Below are 18008 nucleotides of genomic sequence, written 5' to 3' on the forward strand. Positions count from 1 at the left end.
AAGAGCAGTAACCGCTCCTAATCGCTGAGCTATCTCTGCAACGCTGCATAAACTAGTTTGAAGACGTGGATTTAAAGCAGCAGGAAACCATAGGATGCCTATGGCCTGTGTGGATGTATGTGGTGGTGCTGGTGTTAGTAACTAGTTGTAGAGACTGCGTTTAAAGATTGGCTATGGGGAGAAGGGAAGGGAAGGAGGCTGCACCCAAGAGGCTTTCCCAGCAGCAGAGGGCACCGTTGGTATCACATGATCTGTAGACGGCATTTCAGATTCCTCTCTGGCTGACATTTGGAGCAACACGCTGAACTGGAATTTCTAAAAACTGAACAGAAGGAGGCCAGCAGTGAGTGTGTCTACCAGAAGCCTAGACTACAGTGTGCCTTCTTTCTCACTCCAGCCATCACTGATACTTTATAACACAAGAGTGGCAGGGATGGAGACAGGGCCCAGCAGTTAAGCATGGGACCTGAGTTCCCTTTCCAGGGCCCAAGTAAGGCAGTGCACAAGCTGCCTGTAACTCCATCTCCTGGGGATGCAGTGGGGGTCCTCTGGACCCCACAGTTACAACACTCAAGTATACAAGCCCACACTCATAGATACACATAATGAAAACATTTAAAAAATCATTTTTAAATAGACTATGGGGGGGGGGTGGTCTGGTGACCACAGTGTACTGATGGTCCCACTGAGAAGTGAAGTGGATGTGGTAACCATGACAACAGGATCACACATAAATCAGGACTCCTCTGGGGAAACCAACATCCTTAAATATATGTTATTCTGACTGCAAAAAAAATTTTTTTTTGAGACAAGGCTTCTCTGTGTAGCATTGGCTGTCCTGGACTCTCTTTGTAGAATAGGCTGGCCTCAAACTCACAGAGATCCGCCTGCCTCTGCCTCCCTGAGTGTTGCTGGGATTACGGTGTGTGCCACCACGCCCTCCCTCTTTGACTGCAATTTTAAAGCTCCCTCTCCCAGTAACTAAAATCCATCAGAGCCAGGGTGAGGTGGGAACAGGAGGTACTTGCAAGTCCTGGATTTGGATAGAGTAAGTTCCCTATAAGACAACCCGAGTTGAGTCCTGGCTGCCACACCATTGCTAAGCCAGTCTCCCATCTAGAATATCGATTATTTTTTCTCAATCCTGTGACCAAATACTGAAAAAACAGAAGCGTATGGTTGGAAGGGTTTGTGAGAGTTAAGTCTATGGGGGAGGTGGGAGAGGATTGGCAGAGGTCAGGGTGACAGGACCGGCAGCCAGGCCTCCCTGGATCTGGGCAGGCCTGGGAGGAAAGCACCAGCAATGATGCTTTCGCCTGCCTTTTGCGTCCTTTTGCCTTTATACCGTCCAGGATCCCAGCCCAGGAGGTGCCGCCACCTATGTTCAGGCTGAGTCTTCCCTGAGCTAGCCCATTTAGGAAATGTCCTTGCAGAGGTGTGCCTCCTAGGTGACTCTAAATCCAGTCAGAACAACGGGGGAAAGACGCAAGCAAGCCCCAGCACTCGGGAGGCTGAGGCAGGCAGGTGGACCACTGTGAGTTCAAGGCCAGCCTGGCCTACAAACCAAGTCCAGGGCAGCCAAGGCTACACAGAGAAACCCTGTCTCGGGGTGGGGGGGGAGAGCCACAAGCAAGCTTGAAATGGGAAGAGTGAGTGAGGTTTGGTGGCGGTGGCAGCATTTGTTTAAAGATCAGAGTGACCCAAGTTAGGAAACACTGACATCTAGCTCTGGTAAAGTCATCACAGGATTGAGCTGGGGCAGTTTTATTCTTTTGCCTTTTCTTTCACTTTAAGGACCTGAGAGGAAAATCACATAGCATTTATTCAGGTCGGAAAAAGCACCAAACCAGACTCAGAGAGATGGCACTGAAAGGTAGGGTGAGAGGTTCAAAAAGGAAAGGAACAAGGGACTCGGCTTTACATAGGAAAAAAAAAAAAAATCAAACTGTAACAGCTGAATTATATTTCGTTGTCTTCCCAGGGTTAAAAACTTTATCTGCCACCTCTAGTTATTGAGCAGTGTGATATTTATTGAGTGCCCTTTGAGCACAGAATGCTGCAAAGTAGCTGCTATTGGTACTGATTTTTTTTTTTTTTTTTGGTAGAAAATACTATTGAGGTCTAGACAATTTAAAATTTTTTGATAGCCGGAATCTCTTACACAATGAACCCTTAATTGAAGGACACCTTGGCTGGCACCCTGGGACCCCCATATCCATCTTCTTGGACCTTTAGGTATCACTGACGTCACAGAAGCTGACTTTCTCGTGGGAGGAAATGACCCCAATCTCACAGATGCCTGTGCAAGAGCACCAAGCCAGGGAGCTTGCTGGTCTACCTGTCCCAAGAGGCCGGTAGGGTAATGAGTTGACTCTGGTCTGTGCTAAAGTCGTTGTGCTTTGTGACTCTTCCATAACTTAAGAACTCACGGGGCTGTGGAGCTGGAAATGCCTCTGTCAGTAAAGCCTGCGGACCTGCATTTAGAGCCCACGTGAAAAGCCCGGTGAGCTGCCTGTGTGGAATCCTAGCACTTTGAGACAGGAGGCAGACAGGTGACCCTACCGAAGCTGCCAGGAGCTTTAGCCTATCTCAAACAAAAGTGTGTCTTCTGAACTGTACCTGTGCCCGGTGCACAGCAGACATGCACACATGCAAGCACGCACGCATGCACGCATCACATCATTTCTGGTCGGAGGAGGACAGTTCTAGGGACTGAAGCTGGGACTTTGTAAGTCTCACAAAAGTACTCTCTGCCACCAAGCCACATCCCTACACATTTTGTTATTTGGCTGCTCATTTGATTGTTTATTTGTTTAGTTTAGACAAAGTCTCCCAAAAAGCTGTCCACACATGCATTGAACTCAGTAGCCAGGTTAACCTTGACCTTGCGACCCTCCTGCCTCAGCCCCTTGAGTAGTCATGACAAGAGATATGCACCACAAAGTAAGACTTGTAATGATTAATAATAGTCCTAAAGGAAGCACAAAACAATTGAATGGGGAGTTTGGAATTTTCCTCTTTCTCGCTGCACTTCCCCTTACTCTCACTAGATGGCGTTCCGAATCAATCCATAGCCTCTGCGCCATTGTTTAGATCCAGGGGACGGTAGAAGACAGGGACGCACGTCCCTCCCAGGCTCAGGCTCACTTCCTTTTCCCCCCCATGTCTGTTTTATGCTTCCAGATGAGTAATGAGGTCTCCGTGTTGCTGAGCGTTTGGTAGGCCGTCCTTGTAAATATTTTTTGAGGTGGCTCTGACAGGAAGCATTTTTAAGTCATAGAATGGTTCTGTGTGATTGGCAGGAAGTTTGGAGAGACCCATCATTAGCCACCCCTGCGATCTAGGGAGTGCAGTGAATCAGGAACAGATTCACTCTGACCCCTTAATGGAGACAGTCAGTCCCAACCGCAGACCACAATCACAACAAGTGTGAAATTCAGATTTTAGATAGAAAGGAAAAATAGGTGAAAGGGGGAAATATAAAATAGAATAAATCTAGGACTGGAGAGACAGTTCAGTGTTGATCTTCCAGAGGACCAACATCTGTGTTAGGGACTCAACTGCCTGTAACTCCAGCTCCAGGGAGATCTAACGCCCTCTTCTGGCCTCTGAGGTCACCTGCACTCATGTGGCCTATATATACACACAGCCACAAATGAAATGCACATAAATCTTTTAAAAAGAGATAAAACTGTAGAAATGATTAAACCCTGCACTCTATTTGAATATTTTGTCCACATTTCATGTCTAGAGCTTTCCTTTCAAAGCAAGTGATAATACGATATTTTTTTTAAAATGCCGACACATTCATATGATTCAGAAAATACAACAGAGGCTATCTTTTTAGGAGAAATTGGATTTGAACATTTTTGCAAAAAAAAAAAAAAATGTCCAAAGAGATGTATGAATTGATGTGACTTTCTACTTTACCAGAATGAATAAGGGTGTGTGCTTCCAACTCAATTTAATTCCACATTTCTCTTCCTCGCTCCTTCCCCTCCCTTTCTTATTCAGATAGCCAAACACATCATCATCTTGACAGAGATCTGCATAGCTGATTCACAGCTGCCTGTAGTCAAGAGACTGGAGTGTGTGTGTGTGTGTGTGTGTGTGTGTGTGTTCTATCTGTCTGACTGTGTGTCTGTGTGTCTGAGTCTGTCGATCTGACTGTGTGTGTGGTCTATCTATCTGTCTGATTAAGTCTGTGTCTGTGTGTGTGTGTGTGTGTGTGTGTGTGTGTGTGTGTGTGTGTGTTCTATCTGTCTGACTGTGTGTCTGTGTGTCTGAGTCTGTTGATTTGACTGTGTGTGTGGTCTATCTATCTGTCTGATTAAGTCTGTGTCTGTGTGTGTGTGTGTGTGTGTGTGTGTGTGTGTGTGTGTGTTCTATCTGTCTGACTGTGTGTCTGTGTGTCTGAGTCTGTTGATTTGACTGTGTGTGTGGTCTATCTGTCTGATTAAGTCTGTGTCTGTGTGTTTGTTTGTGTGTGTGTGTGTGTGTGTGTGTGTGTGGTCTATCTGTCTGACTGTGTGTTTGTATGTGTCTGTCTGTCTGGCTGTGTGTGTCCTCTATCTGTCTATCTGTCTATCTGTCTAAGTGTGTGTGTGTACGTTTGTGTGTGTGTGTGTGTGTGTGTGTGTGGTCTATCTGTCTGACTGTGTGTCTGTGTGTATGTGTCTGTCTGACTGTGTGTGTTATCTATCTATCTGTCTGATTAAGTGTGGGGGGTGTCTATCTGTCTGACTGTGTATGTGGTCTATATCTATTTGGTTAAGTGTGTGTGTGGGTGGGGGTCTATCTGTCTGTCTGACTGCGTATGTGGTCTATCTATCTTTCTGGGTAAGTGTGTGTGTGTGTGTGTGTGTGTGTGTGTGTGTGTGTGTGTGGGCTATCTGTCTGTGTGTCTGTGCCTTTCTGTCTGACTGTGTATGTGGTCTATCTATCTATCTGAGTAAGTGTGCGTGTATGTGTGTATGTTTGTGTTTGTGTGTGTGTGTGTGTGTGTGTGTTTTATGCTTGGAGTCTAGAGGCTTATCTATGGAAGGGAATTTCAGACCATCTAAGAATTTATATGCTAAAATCCTAGGGTGAAGGATGGCTTACTTTTTGGTCTTTCTGATTGCTTTGTCTCATAACCTGCTTGTCATGTGACTCACCATACTCATCCTTGTGGTGATGAGCCCCATCTGAGGGACAGAACAAGCCCATGGAGACCTGAAAAGCATCTGCTATAGACACACATGTTCCCAGGCACATGCCATGGGTATGCTACCAAAAATAGCCTATGAGGATGGAAACCGGAAACTTTATAAGCTAAATAGCATTCTTTCAGTGCAGACTGTCTCCAGACACTTCTGTCTTTCCTTGTTCAACCTCATATTATTTCAGGGTTTGGAAATCTGCTCCCTGGTTAAGATCAGTGCTTCCTGCTCTTCTGGAGGACCCAAGTTCAGTTCCCAGCACCCACATTGGTTAGCTCACAACTGATTGTAACTGCAGCTCCAGGGGCCCAACATCTTCTGGCTTCTGCAGGCGTTTACACGCATGACATATACACACATGCACGTAGAGATGTATAAATCTGTTTTTAAAAGCTCATACTAGTTTATTTTCATTCCCTGTACTGGTGTCCACTAAGAACACACACACACACACACACACACACACATACACACACACACACACACACATACAAAAAAAAAAAAAACCCCAAAAAAACAAAAACAAAAAAAAACCCCCAAAAAACAAAAAACAAACAAAAAACAAAAACCAAGCCAAACAAATAAACAAACAAAACCCACACACCACATTGATAATGTGATAAATCTAGCTCATTTGCCCCCAGCCACCTGAATGCATTACAGGCGACCCAGGGTGGCCTCCTATCATGCTCCTCAAACCCCACTGCTGGTGCTGGTGGGTTAAGGTGTTCAGGTGTTAAGCCATGTCTCAGTTTCTTTCCTTTGTGTTTATTTAAGTACATTAAAAAAAAAAAACTGTCACCTCCAAGTGGCCTTGCCTACCCTACAAATGATACCTGCTGTAAAAACTACCGTCCCTGTCACTGAAAGGATATATTACAACCTAGAGCAACTGACAGAAGAAGTTTGGATTCTGGTTCCAAAGAGAGTCCATATCAGCTCTGAAGGAGGCGTGGCAGGAGCAGGAGCAGGAGCCGAGAGATAGCATCTCCATCTACACACAGGAAGCAGAGCCGGATGGAGAACCGGAAGTAGGGCCAGTCTATCAAACCACAACTCCTGCATCCAATGACGTACTTCTTCAAGCAAGGCTCCACTTCCTAAACAGTCTCTAACCTCCCCAAATAGCACCACCAACTGGGCACAGTTTCGAATACATGAGCCAGTGGGGGACAATTCTTATTCAAGCCCAGAGCACCCTCTCTGCTTGGTGGGTCTAAGTCTCTCCAAGCTTAGCAGCGTACTTTGCTGAAGGCTGTGTCCCTATTTATGCCCATATTATCTCTGGAGTTAAGTGTTCACACCTACATTAAGGTCATGTGAGATATTTGATCACGTGTCATGCCATCCATGTAAAGAATGTGGTTCTTAAAGACGTGGGTCATTATTTTGCCCAAGAGGTAAAGAATACGGGGAGCTGATCTCAGCATTTTGGAAAGAGTACCGAGACAGGTGCCATGTCACAGCAATGGAAAGCTGACTACTACAGCTTCTGAGCACATCTGTGCCCAGTTACTCATGAGAGAAGGCATTCAAGAGAACACAGAGCAACATATGAATTCATGGCTTATGGGAAGATGGTGAAAACCCCTGTCAGTCAAATCAATTGCAAGACTGACCAGCATTTAAACCCAGGAGCCTCTGCATATAGCAGGGAGCACTCCAGTTTTATTTTCTAATTTTTGTCTGCTTTGGGAAAAGCTGTGATGCACAGTTTTAGGGGTTTCACAAACTGGTGCAAAAGCATACCCAATTTTCTATCATTCAGAATATAAACAGGATTTACTTAATCACTTCTCCACACTATTTTCTGGGATAAAGTCTCTCACTGAGCCTATGGGTCCCCAATTCAGCTAGGTTGGCTGGCCAGAAAGCCTCAGGGATTCTCCTGCTTCTGCCTCTGCCTTTATCTCTGCATCCTCTACATCCTCTGTGTCCTCTGCCTCCTCTGCCTCTGCCTCCACCTCAAACCTGCTGCCTTGGCCAGCACTGTGATGACAAACATATTGCCCCAGCCTCGCATTTATGTCACTCCTTGAGTCTTGAACGTGGGCCCTCCTGCTCGAGCAGCGAGCACACTGCCCACACTCGGTGTTCTCACTTCCTGTAAGGTCCCCTCTCTGCCTCTCATTCTCCTCCCAGGGCTGCGCCTGTGTGTTTCACTCTAGCCACCAGCTTCTCCTCATCCTCTCTACACATCTGTATTTCCTGCTGGAGTGAGGGCCTGGGGCTTGTGAATAGTCTCTGTGGAGGTTAACCTCCAGCAGAGCGATGGCTTCTCCCTTCTACTCTGCCAATGCGCTGTTCCAAGACACGTCTGTTGTTTCATGTCTCTGCTCTCTATTTGCTCTGCTTATAAAATAGAAAGTAAAGCCTCCTGAAATACTGCCTATTCATAAAAGTTTCAATTTCCTTTTGAGAGAAAAAAAAAAACAACTGACCCCTTTGTAAGCCCAGAGATGAAAGTGGCCTGTTGGATGCAGACATACCTGCCTACTGGTCCTGGAGGTCAGTGATGCAGGAGGAAGTATTAAAGATACGCCTCCAAACTGGGTCAGAGCTGTGTTAAGAGATGAGAGGATTATTTCAGGGATCTTTACAATAATCCATTCACCCAGGTTGAAACAATTTCTGTACTGTTTTTGGGGTGCTGTCTGGAGAGATGGATTAGCCAGCCAGTGCTGCATACAGTGTCCCACCCAGGTTCCATTCCTAGGACTTAATTCAGTAGAACCCATTATTTCAGATGCCAAATAAAGAGCAGTTCTTAAAGTGCAATTTTCATTTTTCCACCTGTTTCTGAACATACTAAAAATTTAATCCAAAATTATATTTCCCACTTCAGTGGATAAAGAAAGAATGAGAGCCTTAGAAATTGACTTAAACCTCACACTTTCAGTGACCTTCAAACCCAACAGGAAGGCAGAGGAGTCCCCTGCAGTACATGCTGAGATTTGCTTGGGTGATGTGTTGGGTTAATGTATGTTAAGCACGAGAGGCAGGACCGCTTTCAGTCACAAACAAGGAGCGCCTGCAGTGTCTGCTAGGAGTTAACATGGCTCTGGCCACTGTAGCGACGGTGGGAGACATGAGCCTTAAAATGCTTAAAGAGGAAGAAATACTAACCATGTTTATTATAGATTGTGTAATCATCTGTCTGTAAAATGGAAGGGCAATTAGAGGTCATGCCCTCTAGAATTCTCCCATCGTCAATATTCAATGCTGGTGGCTGAAAGCATTTCCTTACCTAATGAGTAACAAGCAGAAGCAAGAAGTTGGAGTTTCCAACAGAAGGCAGCTCTTCAGTCCAAGTGAATCTATTACAATAATTTAAAATATATATTACATATTATTATAATGATAAGTATTACATATTATGTAACTAAGACAGTACTTTTTATTTGTGTATTTCACATCATGCACCCCAATCTCACTCATCTCCCCATTCTGCCATATCTGCCCCCTGCCTTTGTAACCTCCTCCACAAAAGAAAACAAAAAACATAAATAAATAAACAAATAAATAAGTAAATAAATCAGAGGCAGGTGGATCTCTGAGTTCAAGGCCAGCCTGGTCTACAGAGCAAATTCAGGACCCAGAGAAACCCTGTCCTTTGTTTGTTTTCATTTTTTTTTTTTCGAGACAGGGTTTCTCTGTATATCCTTGGCTGTCCTGGAACTCACTCTGTAGACCAGGCTGGCCTCGAACTCACAGCAATCCACCTGCCTCTGCTTCCCAAGGGCTGGGATTAAAGCGTGCGCCACCAACAGCTCGGCTGGGTGAAACCCGTCTTGAAAAACCAAAACCAATCAACCAACCAACAAACAGAAACTTAAAAGAAAAGCAATAACAGCAAAAATCTCATCATGGAAGCTGTGTTGTATCATACAATATACCATTTTGCCCACACGGCTTTACTTGCAAATGTTCATCGCAATGAATCATTGGTCTGGCTTGAGGTCTCTGGCTTCTGCTGCTCTATCTGTCAATGGATCCACATGGGGACTCCTCTTGGATATATTGTTTTTACAGTGTCGTGGAGATCCTGTAGCTTTGGTTCTACAGGACTGACCCCTTCGTGTATGCTAGAAGTTCATAGGTGGAGTAGATGTTGAGATGGGTCAGTTCAAAGCCCTAGATCTGAGCCTGGGTGGGAGCTGAGTTGGTCAGCCCTCCCGTTCTCCTGCTAGCTCTCCCTTACCCGCCCAGATGATGGGTGGGGCCAGTTCTCCTGCCTGCCACAGGAGGTGAGGGGCTGGTGTAGGGAAGGGCTTCTTTCCTTACCCACATCTCTTTCCATCAGATGAGGGTCGAGACTAGCTCTTCTGCTCTTACACCCTCTGGGCGAGCTCTCCCAAGCTGCCCAGGCAAGGGCCAGGATCAGCTCTCTGGAGTGCCACAGTTGGTGAGAGGCAGGGCCAGCTCCACACATCCTTCAGACATCAACATGGCCCCGGTGGCAATCCAGTCCAGGAACCTCTGCATGGCCTTTGGTGGTGACATAGGCCATGGACATAAAGCATTGGCACAGACCCCTGCTGCTGCTGGGCTACAGACCCAGATGTGACCCTTGGGGACAGCATGGGCTAGGACATCACCGTGGCCTTAGGTTACAGGCTGCTCACATCAGGCTGTTTCTCACATCTCCAGTTCTGCCTCACTCCATAGTGCACAAATTGTTCCAGTTTCCTGTTTCTTTCTCTCCCATCTCTCCCCTTACACACTTCTGCCACACTTCTGCCCTGTGTTGCAATGGGGAGGGGCCTGAAAAGACAGTATTTAAAGATGAAAATTGTGAAACTTTTAGGCCAAAACCAAAAATCTGAACTTAATGTTCCAGGCACAATTTTTATTTCATGAGTTATCAATTATAGCCATTTTATTTAATTTTAATCATATCTACTTGTGCTCGAGTGTGTTTGTATGTGTGTGTGTGTGTATGCAGTTGCCATGATGCATGATCCGGAAGCCAGTGGACAATGTGTAACAATCTGTTGTCTTCATACCCCTGTTGTCCTTGGGATCAAACTCAGGTCATCAGGCTTGGTAGCAGCAGACACCATTTTCTGGGAGCCATTTGGCTGACCGTAAATGTTGTCATTTTTAACAGTTGCTTTTGGCTCTGTATTGTGTAGGTCAAGAATCTGGAAAAAGGCAACTTAAGGAGGGTGGTTTTGTTTTCCTTTTGTTGTGCCTGGTTCATGGTTTGAGGGTGTTATCCAAAAGTCGACATGTTTGTTTCTAAGTTGCCAGGCAGAGGCATTTGCATTTAATGTCCCAAAGAGCCTTTGTTGCTGTAGGAAGCTTCTTGGAATGGAGTGACTCATGGTTACTATGGTTACTTCACTTCAGGCAATGGAGGCAGATGCCATTCTCAGGAAGTTGCCCTGAGATAGAGACTCGGCATCTCTGTCCTCCTTAGCATTCTCCTCAACTATCCCTTCTCTCCCTGAGGTTTGCTTGCGTTCCTGAGGGCTGAACCCAGGGCTCTTTGCATCTTAGGCAAGCATTCAGACCCTGAGCTGCATGCCCAGCACTACAGGTGAGGTGTGGATGCTGTCCTTTGGTGCCCAACTTTCATGTCACTCACCCACTTAGTGTATCAGGCATCAATTTGGGGAGGAAAACCCTTGTCTCTGCTAAAATAGCCAGGAGAAGTGTGTGGAGATATTGGGCCATTGCCCACAGGACCCAAAAGGAAATAGAGTATGCTCTTGCTTTCTTAGTCTCCACAGATGTGATCATTTCTGCTCAATCATGCTAAGAGTCCTTGAGAAACAGCATGAAAATCCTTTTCAACTCTCAGTTTTCTACTTCTTCTGCTGACCCTTAAATTTAGTTATTTATTCTGGTCCACAGAAAAGTTAGTGAGTCAAGGAAAAACAGGAAGAGCTGTCAGGGGCATCCTTTCCTGAAAAATGGTGCTGAGGCAACATAATCCCTGTATGGGTTGGGTCATTTCAAGCCTTATGGATTATTTAATGTTCTGATCTTGGGGACACTAAGTGCAAGTAGCACCTTACAGTCATTGTAGCAATCTTATATGCTTTGATGCGCTGTGTATGCATGTGCAACAAACAGTGTGTGTGTGTGTGTGTGTGTGTGTGTGTGTGGAGAGAGAGAGAGAGAGAGGAGAGAGAGTGTGTGGAGAGAGAGAGAGAGAGAGAGAGAGAGAGAGAGAGAGAGAGAGAGAGAGAGAGAGAGAGAGAGGGGCCAGAGGCCAACATTGGATATCTTCCCACACTTTATTTTTTGAGGCAGGATCTCTCAGTAAATGTGGAGCTCACCAAGTTCAAAAGACTAGCCTGCTACCAAGTGGCAGAGACCATCTTGTGCCTACCACCTTTACATGGGATCCAATCTCAAGTCCTTGAGGTGTTTTGTGGTAAGAGTGCTTCACCATCTCCCCAGCCTCCTGACATGCTTTCACAAGCTCCTGTGCCACTGTTTCTATCTCTGCTGGAATTTACGAAGATACACTTCACTTATCAGCGCACAAAGGAAATCTCTGAATGTGGCTGAAATGTGGGTGTTGGCCCATAACAACTCTTTGGTTGCTATTACCTCAGCCAGCTGCTGGAGCACAAACGAGGATTAAGCTTTGCTTTATAGAGGGTGTAAAGTGTTTACTGTGTCCATTCTTCAGCTAAAGCTTTTGGTTCAGTTTGGTTTGTTTTTATGACTGTTCATTTCAGCTGGCCTCAAATATATGACTGGCATTAGGTTTATTGGAACGTCTGCCACAGTTGTCTCTACAGTGTAAATACCACGTGAAGCTAACTGCCTCCTTCAAACACTATGATTCTAAACTTGTAATGTTGGTAGTTGCTCACTTGTATTAGGAAAAACGTGAATGGGCAGTCCTTTTACATGGAAGCACACTTTATTCTGACTTTTCAGATGTACTTTGGAGAAATTAGGCTAAAAATATTCAGAATTGAAAAAAGCGTATCTAGAGAAAATGTAGCCTATTTCTTCATGGTCTGCCAAGCTGAATCAATCTTTTAGATGCATATGATTTTATGGGCCATGGATAAACAATTTTATATAATTTAAGCCTGAGATGCTTACAGGGATATATCTCAACTCTAAATTATGGGATATCAGGGCAAGAATACTGTACAAAGGAGTAAGACAAGTAAAAAACTAAGTCAGGAGAGATACTAAGATGTGGGCAGAAAATACATTGAAGGAAGAAAATGGACACATCAAGCATTCAGAATGAAAATGCTGGCTGTTTTCTGGGGCATGTTTAAGTGTTTTGAACACTTTATCAAGTTTTACTGTTGACAAACATCTTGGCTAACTTTGCCAAAAGCCATTGGTTTTGAAAGTTTTACTTGTGGAAAATTGACATAAGCAACTCAAGAACAGATTTTAAGCCCTACCCCTGCTCTCCTAAGATTGCATTTCTTGCCCAGGATGCCTTCCCCTCACTGTCAACCCTACCACTGCCTCTGCCGATGCCCTGTAAGAAGACTTTGTTATTCAGTGTTTCATAAGCTCGTATAAAGAACATTTGAGTTCCTTTGTAAGCAAATATATAGAGCACCGGGCATATTTATCCAATTCTAAATCCAGCTGCTCTGACGGAGGTCTGAAGCCAGGTGGCCTATATCTTTAAATACATCACCAAAATTGATACTCAAACTTCATATGACAGCAGATAAGTAGCAGACTACAGGGGTACCAGGGACCTTTGAGAAAGTTTTGAACTTGGACATCATGGTCTTTTCTTCACCCACAAAATAGAACTCCATTCTGATGACTTAAGCAAACACAGGCCTTTCTAGAAAACCACAGAAAGTCATTTCTATCCATAATAAATATCAGTGGTGCGGCTCCACCGAGGAACACTGTCAAGGTAACCAATGACGTCCAGCTTTCTAAAGGAACCAATAAGTCTACATTTTCCAGGCTGGAAGAGAAGTTGGAGCCTGAATGGAAGATGGTGCAGTCACAGCACACATGAGGTGTGAGAGTCCATGTCTAAAGTGCTTAAAGTGCAAAGGCTCTTACTGACAATGGGATGTAGCAGGACGCTTCAGGAGAAGGCGCCAATTAGAAGCTGTGGTTTGCTCCGCACTTCTGAAGAGTCAAGTCTTTGGAGATGATGCTGAGAGAGAGAGAGAGAGAGAGAGACAGAGAGAGAGAGAGACAGACAGAGAGAGAGAGAGACAGAGAGAGACACAGAGAGAGACAGAGGAGAGAATTGCAGGGGGTGGGGGGGATAAGGTACAAATTAAAAGTGCTTAAAAGTAAATTACATTTAAGGAATGAATGGTGAAAAGCACCAAGAATCCTCCCTGGGGAGACTCTGTGAGGCAAGGATATGTAAGCTGAGAAGTCTCAAAACAGAGAAGAAAAGTTCAGCTTGCCACTTTGTTTGATGAACATAATCCTTTAAGCTCACTGGGTAGTGAGTACTTTGGATATGCTCTGCCCAATAACTGTAAGGCCTGCCAGTTTCTGCCTTGACATCAACAAGATGTTTACATCATACGAATCTTCTTACTTGACCCATCTTGCTTTATGTGAATTAGTTTCAATACCCCCCCCCCCGCATAATTGAAATTTATAATAGAAAGGAAAGATGTTTCTAGGAAAAAGAAAAGAAAAATGAATGATGCAGCTCCTAATGTGAGTGCTTAACAGATTCTGAGCACAGTGTCCTGTTTTGTATATAGTCTACCATCACATAAGTTAAAGCTTGGCAAACTGTTAGTGGTCCATTGTAGGGAGGTTGTCATGGCAGCGCCCCATACCTGTAATGTGTGACTTTTCCTATGGAAAAAAACCATATATATGCAAAAGGTATGTACAGTTTTTTTTTAATGCCCAAGCAAAGCATTATGATTAAAAAAAAAATTCTTTCAAAAATACCATTGAGTTTGTTTTGTGTTGGTCATCCACTGCTGGGCATGGGGCTTGCCCTTAAGTGCGGTTTGTGTAGCCAGCCAGACTCCGTAAGAAAAAAAAAAAACCAAATGTTTCCTTTGTGACAGGTTATCAATTGTGACTTGTTCGTGTTTTAAATAAATGTGTACGTGTCCACTATGGATTAATGTGCAGGGGCCCAAGGGGGTCAGAGGAGGGCAGTCAGCGTTACAGGTGGTTGTGAGCTGCCATGTGGATGCTGGGAACCAAACCTGGGTCCTCTGCAAAGGCAGTGAGTGCTCTAAACTGCTGAGCCACCTCTCCAGCCTGTTGTTTTGATTCTTACTGAGGCAGGATCTCATGGCGCTTAGGTAAGCCTTGAATTCTTTTTCCTCTAGCCTCCATCTCCTGAATTTTTAGACTGCAGTGTACACTACTCCACCCAGGATATGTATCCAATGTTAGTATTAAATATGGACACATTTTCTGGATGTGACCATCTTCCTTTAACAACGAATGAGATGCTGCTAGCCAGTTGTTTTCAAATGGCCACACTTGGTCAGAGAAAGTTGTTTTATTTAGTCTTCCCTTCTGTTTCAGCACCTTTTTTTATTTATTATTTATTTGATTTTATTTTATATACATTTGTATGAAGATATTAGATTCCTTGGAACTAGAGTTGCAGACAGTTGTGAGCTGCCATGTGGGTGCTGGGAATCGAACCCGGGTCCTCTGGAAGAGCAGACAATGCTCTTAACCACCGAGCCATCTCTCCAGCCCCTTCAGCAACTTTTTAAATACTTGGTTGCTACCATGTGTTGTAGCAGGATGACAACAGAATGCCATCGCAATGACCAAGTCATCACTGGGACGTAATTTAAGAGGGGAAACGGGCGTCCTATGGAAACGTGGAGAGGAAACTGTGCAATAAACCAGAAATGTCGGGATCTTCTCCACTTAACATGCGCACTGAGGCACAAGGAAAGAATTTGATTTGCAATTTGAAGGAAAAGCCCGCTGTAAAAATAATTGAGAGCCGGAAAGCAATCTCGGCCCTGCCAAATTGCTTTCTGCCATGCGTGCTCCATCTAGGCATGAGCGTCGTGCACTTACATTTAGTTTGTGCATATTTTCTTTCCCCTGTGAATATTCCATCCTGCCAGATTAGGGCCGTTCCTCTGCTGCCGCCACCAGCAGAGAGTGTATCTGAATTGCTTAGTATCAGCCTGCGCCTTGTAGCCTTGCGGGGAATGTGGGTGTTTTGGTTTTTAAGTGCAAAGGTGATAATCTGACTGCCAATGACAACATTCCTGGTCTCTACACTGTAAACACATGCAGCCTTTCCAATTAGTTTGAAATGAGCAAAACAGAGAGAACTAACAAAATATTTGTTAACAGTAACGACCGCTACTGTTACGATAGTGATATGTGCTAGAAATTGCACAGATTGCCAGCTGTGAGGGTCCTTGGGACTTTCTTACCCATGTGGCATTTCTAGATAGAAGGGGCTTTTACCACGCATCTAGCAGTGACTATTTCTAGGAATTAATCCTGGGGTTCACGGAGAGGTTAACTGTCCCCTGCACTCTGTCAAGCCCTCGCTCTGCTCATTCTGAGACCCGGAGATGTTTTATTACTTCTTCGTAATCTCAGAAAAGCAGAAACAAAGTTGAACATAGGAAGTTTGCTTCCTGCTTCAGGGACTCTGCCTGTGCAAGCCTGCACGCTTTTGTGCCTGACACTACAGCAGCAATGTGAACATCCAGAACACCTTTATAGTAAACCGTAGCCTCTTATGTTTACAGTCTGTGACGCCAGAAAATATTTCTGGAGCTGGAAGACGCCTCAGTAGGTGAAGGTGTTTGCCCCTGAGCCTGACGACCTGTGGTGGTTAGTGGATAGATATAACTGGCTTTTACAAATTGCCCTCTAATCTCCGTACACGTGGTAGTGGCAGGTGCCCTGCCTCCTTCCCCCAAGTAAATAAATAAAATGTAAAACAGCTTAAAACAAAACAAAACAAACGAAAAGCTATTTCTGATGTGCTTATAAGCTCTGGCAGCCTGACAGATTTGTTTGGATAATGGCTTCGCTGTGCCTTGGGAACGTCATAATCTGACTTCAAGTCCTAAATGCTTTCCACAGGTGGAACAGGAAATGCCTTTTTTGAGAGAAAAATGGAAGTGAGCGCAAGCACAAGCCTGCAAATTAGGCTGAATCCAAGCACACACTGCTTTAAATTTAAAGTTGGTCCCAGGCTGTGGAGCTGGAAACGGATGAGAATGGGTCTGAAAGGACAGCAATCCTAAAGCCATCCGCATTAGGTCTCTGGCATTCATGCTGTTTGTCTCTCCTTGACCAGCCTGTGGCCCTCATGATCAAGGCCTTTCTTTGCAACATTTCCCTCACAGCCTCAGTTACACACAGGTGGCCAGTCATTACTTGTTTGAACAGACGTGGGTAGGGGAAGCTTTATCACAAGTCTAAGTCAGCCATGGCTCTACGTTACCTGGTGACCAAACGGGGAGACCTTAAGAGCATGCAGTGACACATGACTGAGAGGAAGTTCATGTGCCATGTGCGAACACCCACATACACATATGATGTACACATATCCATGTACGGCCATATAAACAGAGAAGCCCCATAGTCAAATCCATGAAAGTCAATAAGCTAAAGCATAAAATACTAAAAGAAAAAAAAACTGATGCATAATCACATAACATTTCATATGTAATTTTTATATTTTACATTTAAATGTCTTCCTATTATATTTTTACAGATATTTACATTTTATTTCCTCATGTTTGATGGAAATGGTTTATGTTTTGTTTTATTTTCTTGTCCATCAAGTGAGGATTTTCAAATGCATAAGCGAGGCTTCTCTTAAATAGAAGAGTGATGACTCCAGGGCTCGTGACCATTCTATAAAGTACTCTCATCAAGGGTCACCTGCAACATTCACGCCAAGTATGACCATGTGCACCATAAGCCAGCAGAAAAGTGATGCTGAGAGCCCATCGGCCAGCCAGCATCGCTGAAATGGCAAGCTTCGGGTTCGGTAAGGGAGCCCAAGACCTACGTAGCTTTAACTGTCAACTCGACATGGCCTGAGTCATCTGAAATTGGAAGAGTTTCCAGATCATACTGTGTATGTGTGTGGGAGAGTGTCCTGATTGCTAAATGCTGTAGGAGGACCCAGCTCACTGTGTACAGCACCGTTTCCTGCTCAGGTTGTCCTGGGATGGGTAAGAAAGCCAGCTGAGGGTCAGCCCTCCAACCAAGTAGGGTTTCCTCCATGGGACCTGTTTCAAGTCCATGTTTAAGTTCCTGCCCTGACACCCTTTGATGATGAACTGTAATCTGTAAGCTGAAATGACCTCCTTCCTACCCTAATTTCCTCTTGAACAGAGCATTTAATCCCAGCTACAGAAAGGGAGCTCACGGGATTTCGTGTGCCTGACTTCTCATCTGTCAATGGACATGCTGCCAGTATCTCACCATGGTATCAAGTGTGAGCTAACATAGCCCAGCCACTCAACTTGGTGTGTGTGTGTATCTATACATATACACACATACGTATGTATATATGTATATATATATGCTATAAGATCTCCATGATATTATATTATGTCAGCCTTGGGGACAAGACTGAGAGCCACACCAGTTAACGAAAGAGCAATTGAAGTGCTGTACCACTTGGCTTCATCTGTGCCCTCCCTCCCCTTGCAGGTGGCCCCGGCCATTAAGGAAAAAATGATGAAGAAGGGAAGTGTCATGCTGGGCTACCAGCCCCACCGAGGGAAGGTCAACTTCTTCCGCCAGGTGGTCATCAGCCCTCAAGTGAGCCGGGAAGACATGGACTTCCTCCTGGATGAGATAGACAGCCTGGGTAGAGACATGTAGCCATGGCTGTTGCCCCCCAGAGGC

General features: G+C 44.8%; 1 protein-coding gene across 1 annotated transcript in view; it reads left to right on the plus strand.

Moving 5' to 3' along the window:
- Gadl1 (glutamate decarboxylase like 1) overlaps window positions 1–18008 on the plus strand; it is a 141706-nt gene extending 123698 nt beyond the window's left edge. Inside the window, exon 14 of the mRNA XM_051140300.1 lies at window positions 17811–18008. Coding sequence (XP_050996257.1) covers window positions 17811–17984 — 174 coding nt within the window. The 3' untranslated portion in view covers window positions 17985–18008. The remainder of the gene's footprint in view (window positions 1–17810) is intronic.

Source organism: Acomys russatus, chromosome 32 (assembly GCF_903995435.1).
Source record: "Acomys russatus chromosome 32, mAcoRus1.1, whole genome shotgun sequence".
In the NCBI taxonomy this organism is placed as follows: domain Eukaryota; kingdom Metazoa; phylum Chordata; class Mammalia; order Rodentia; family Muridae; genus Acomys; species Acomys russatus.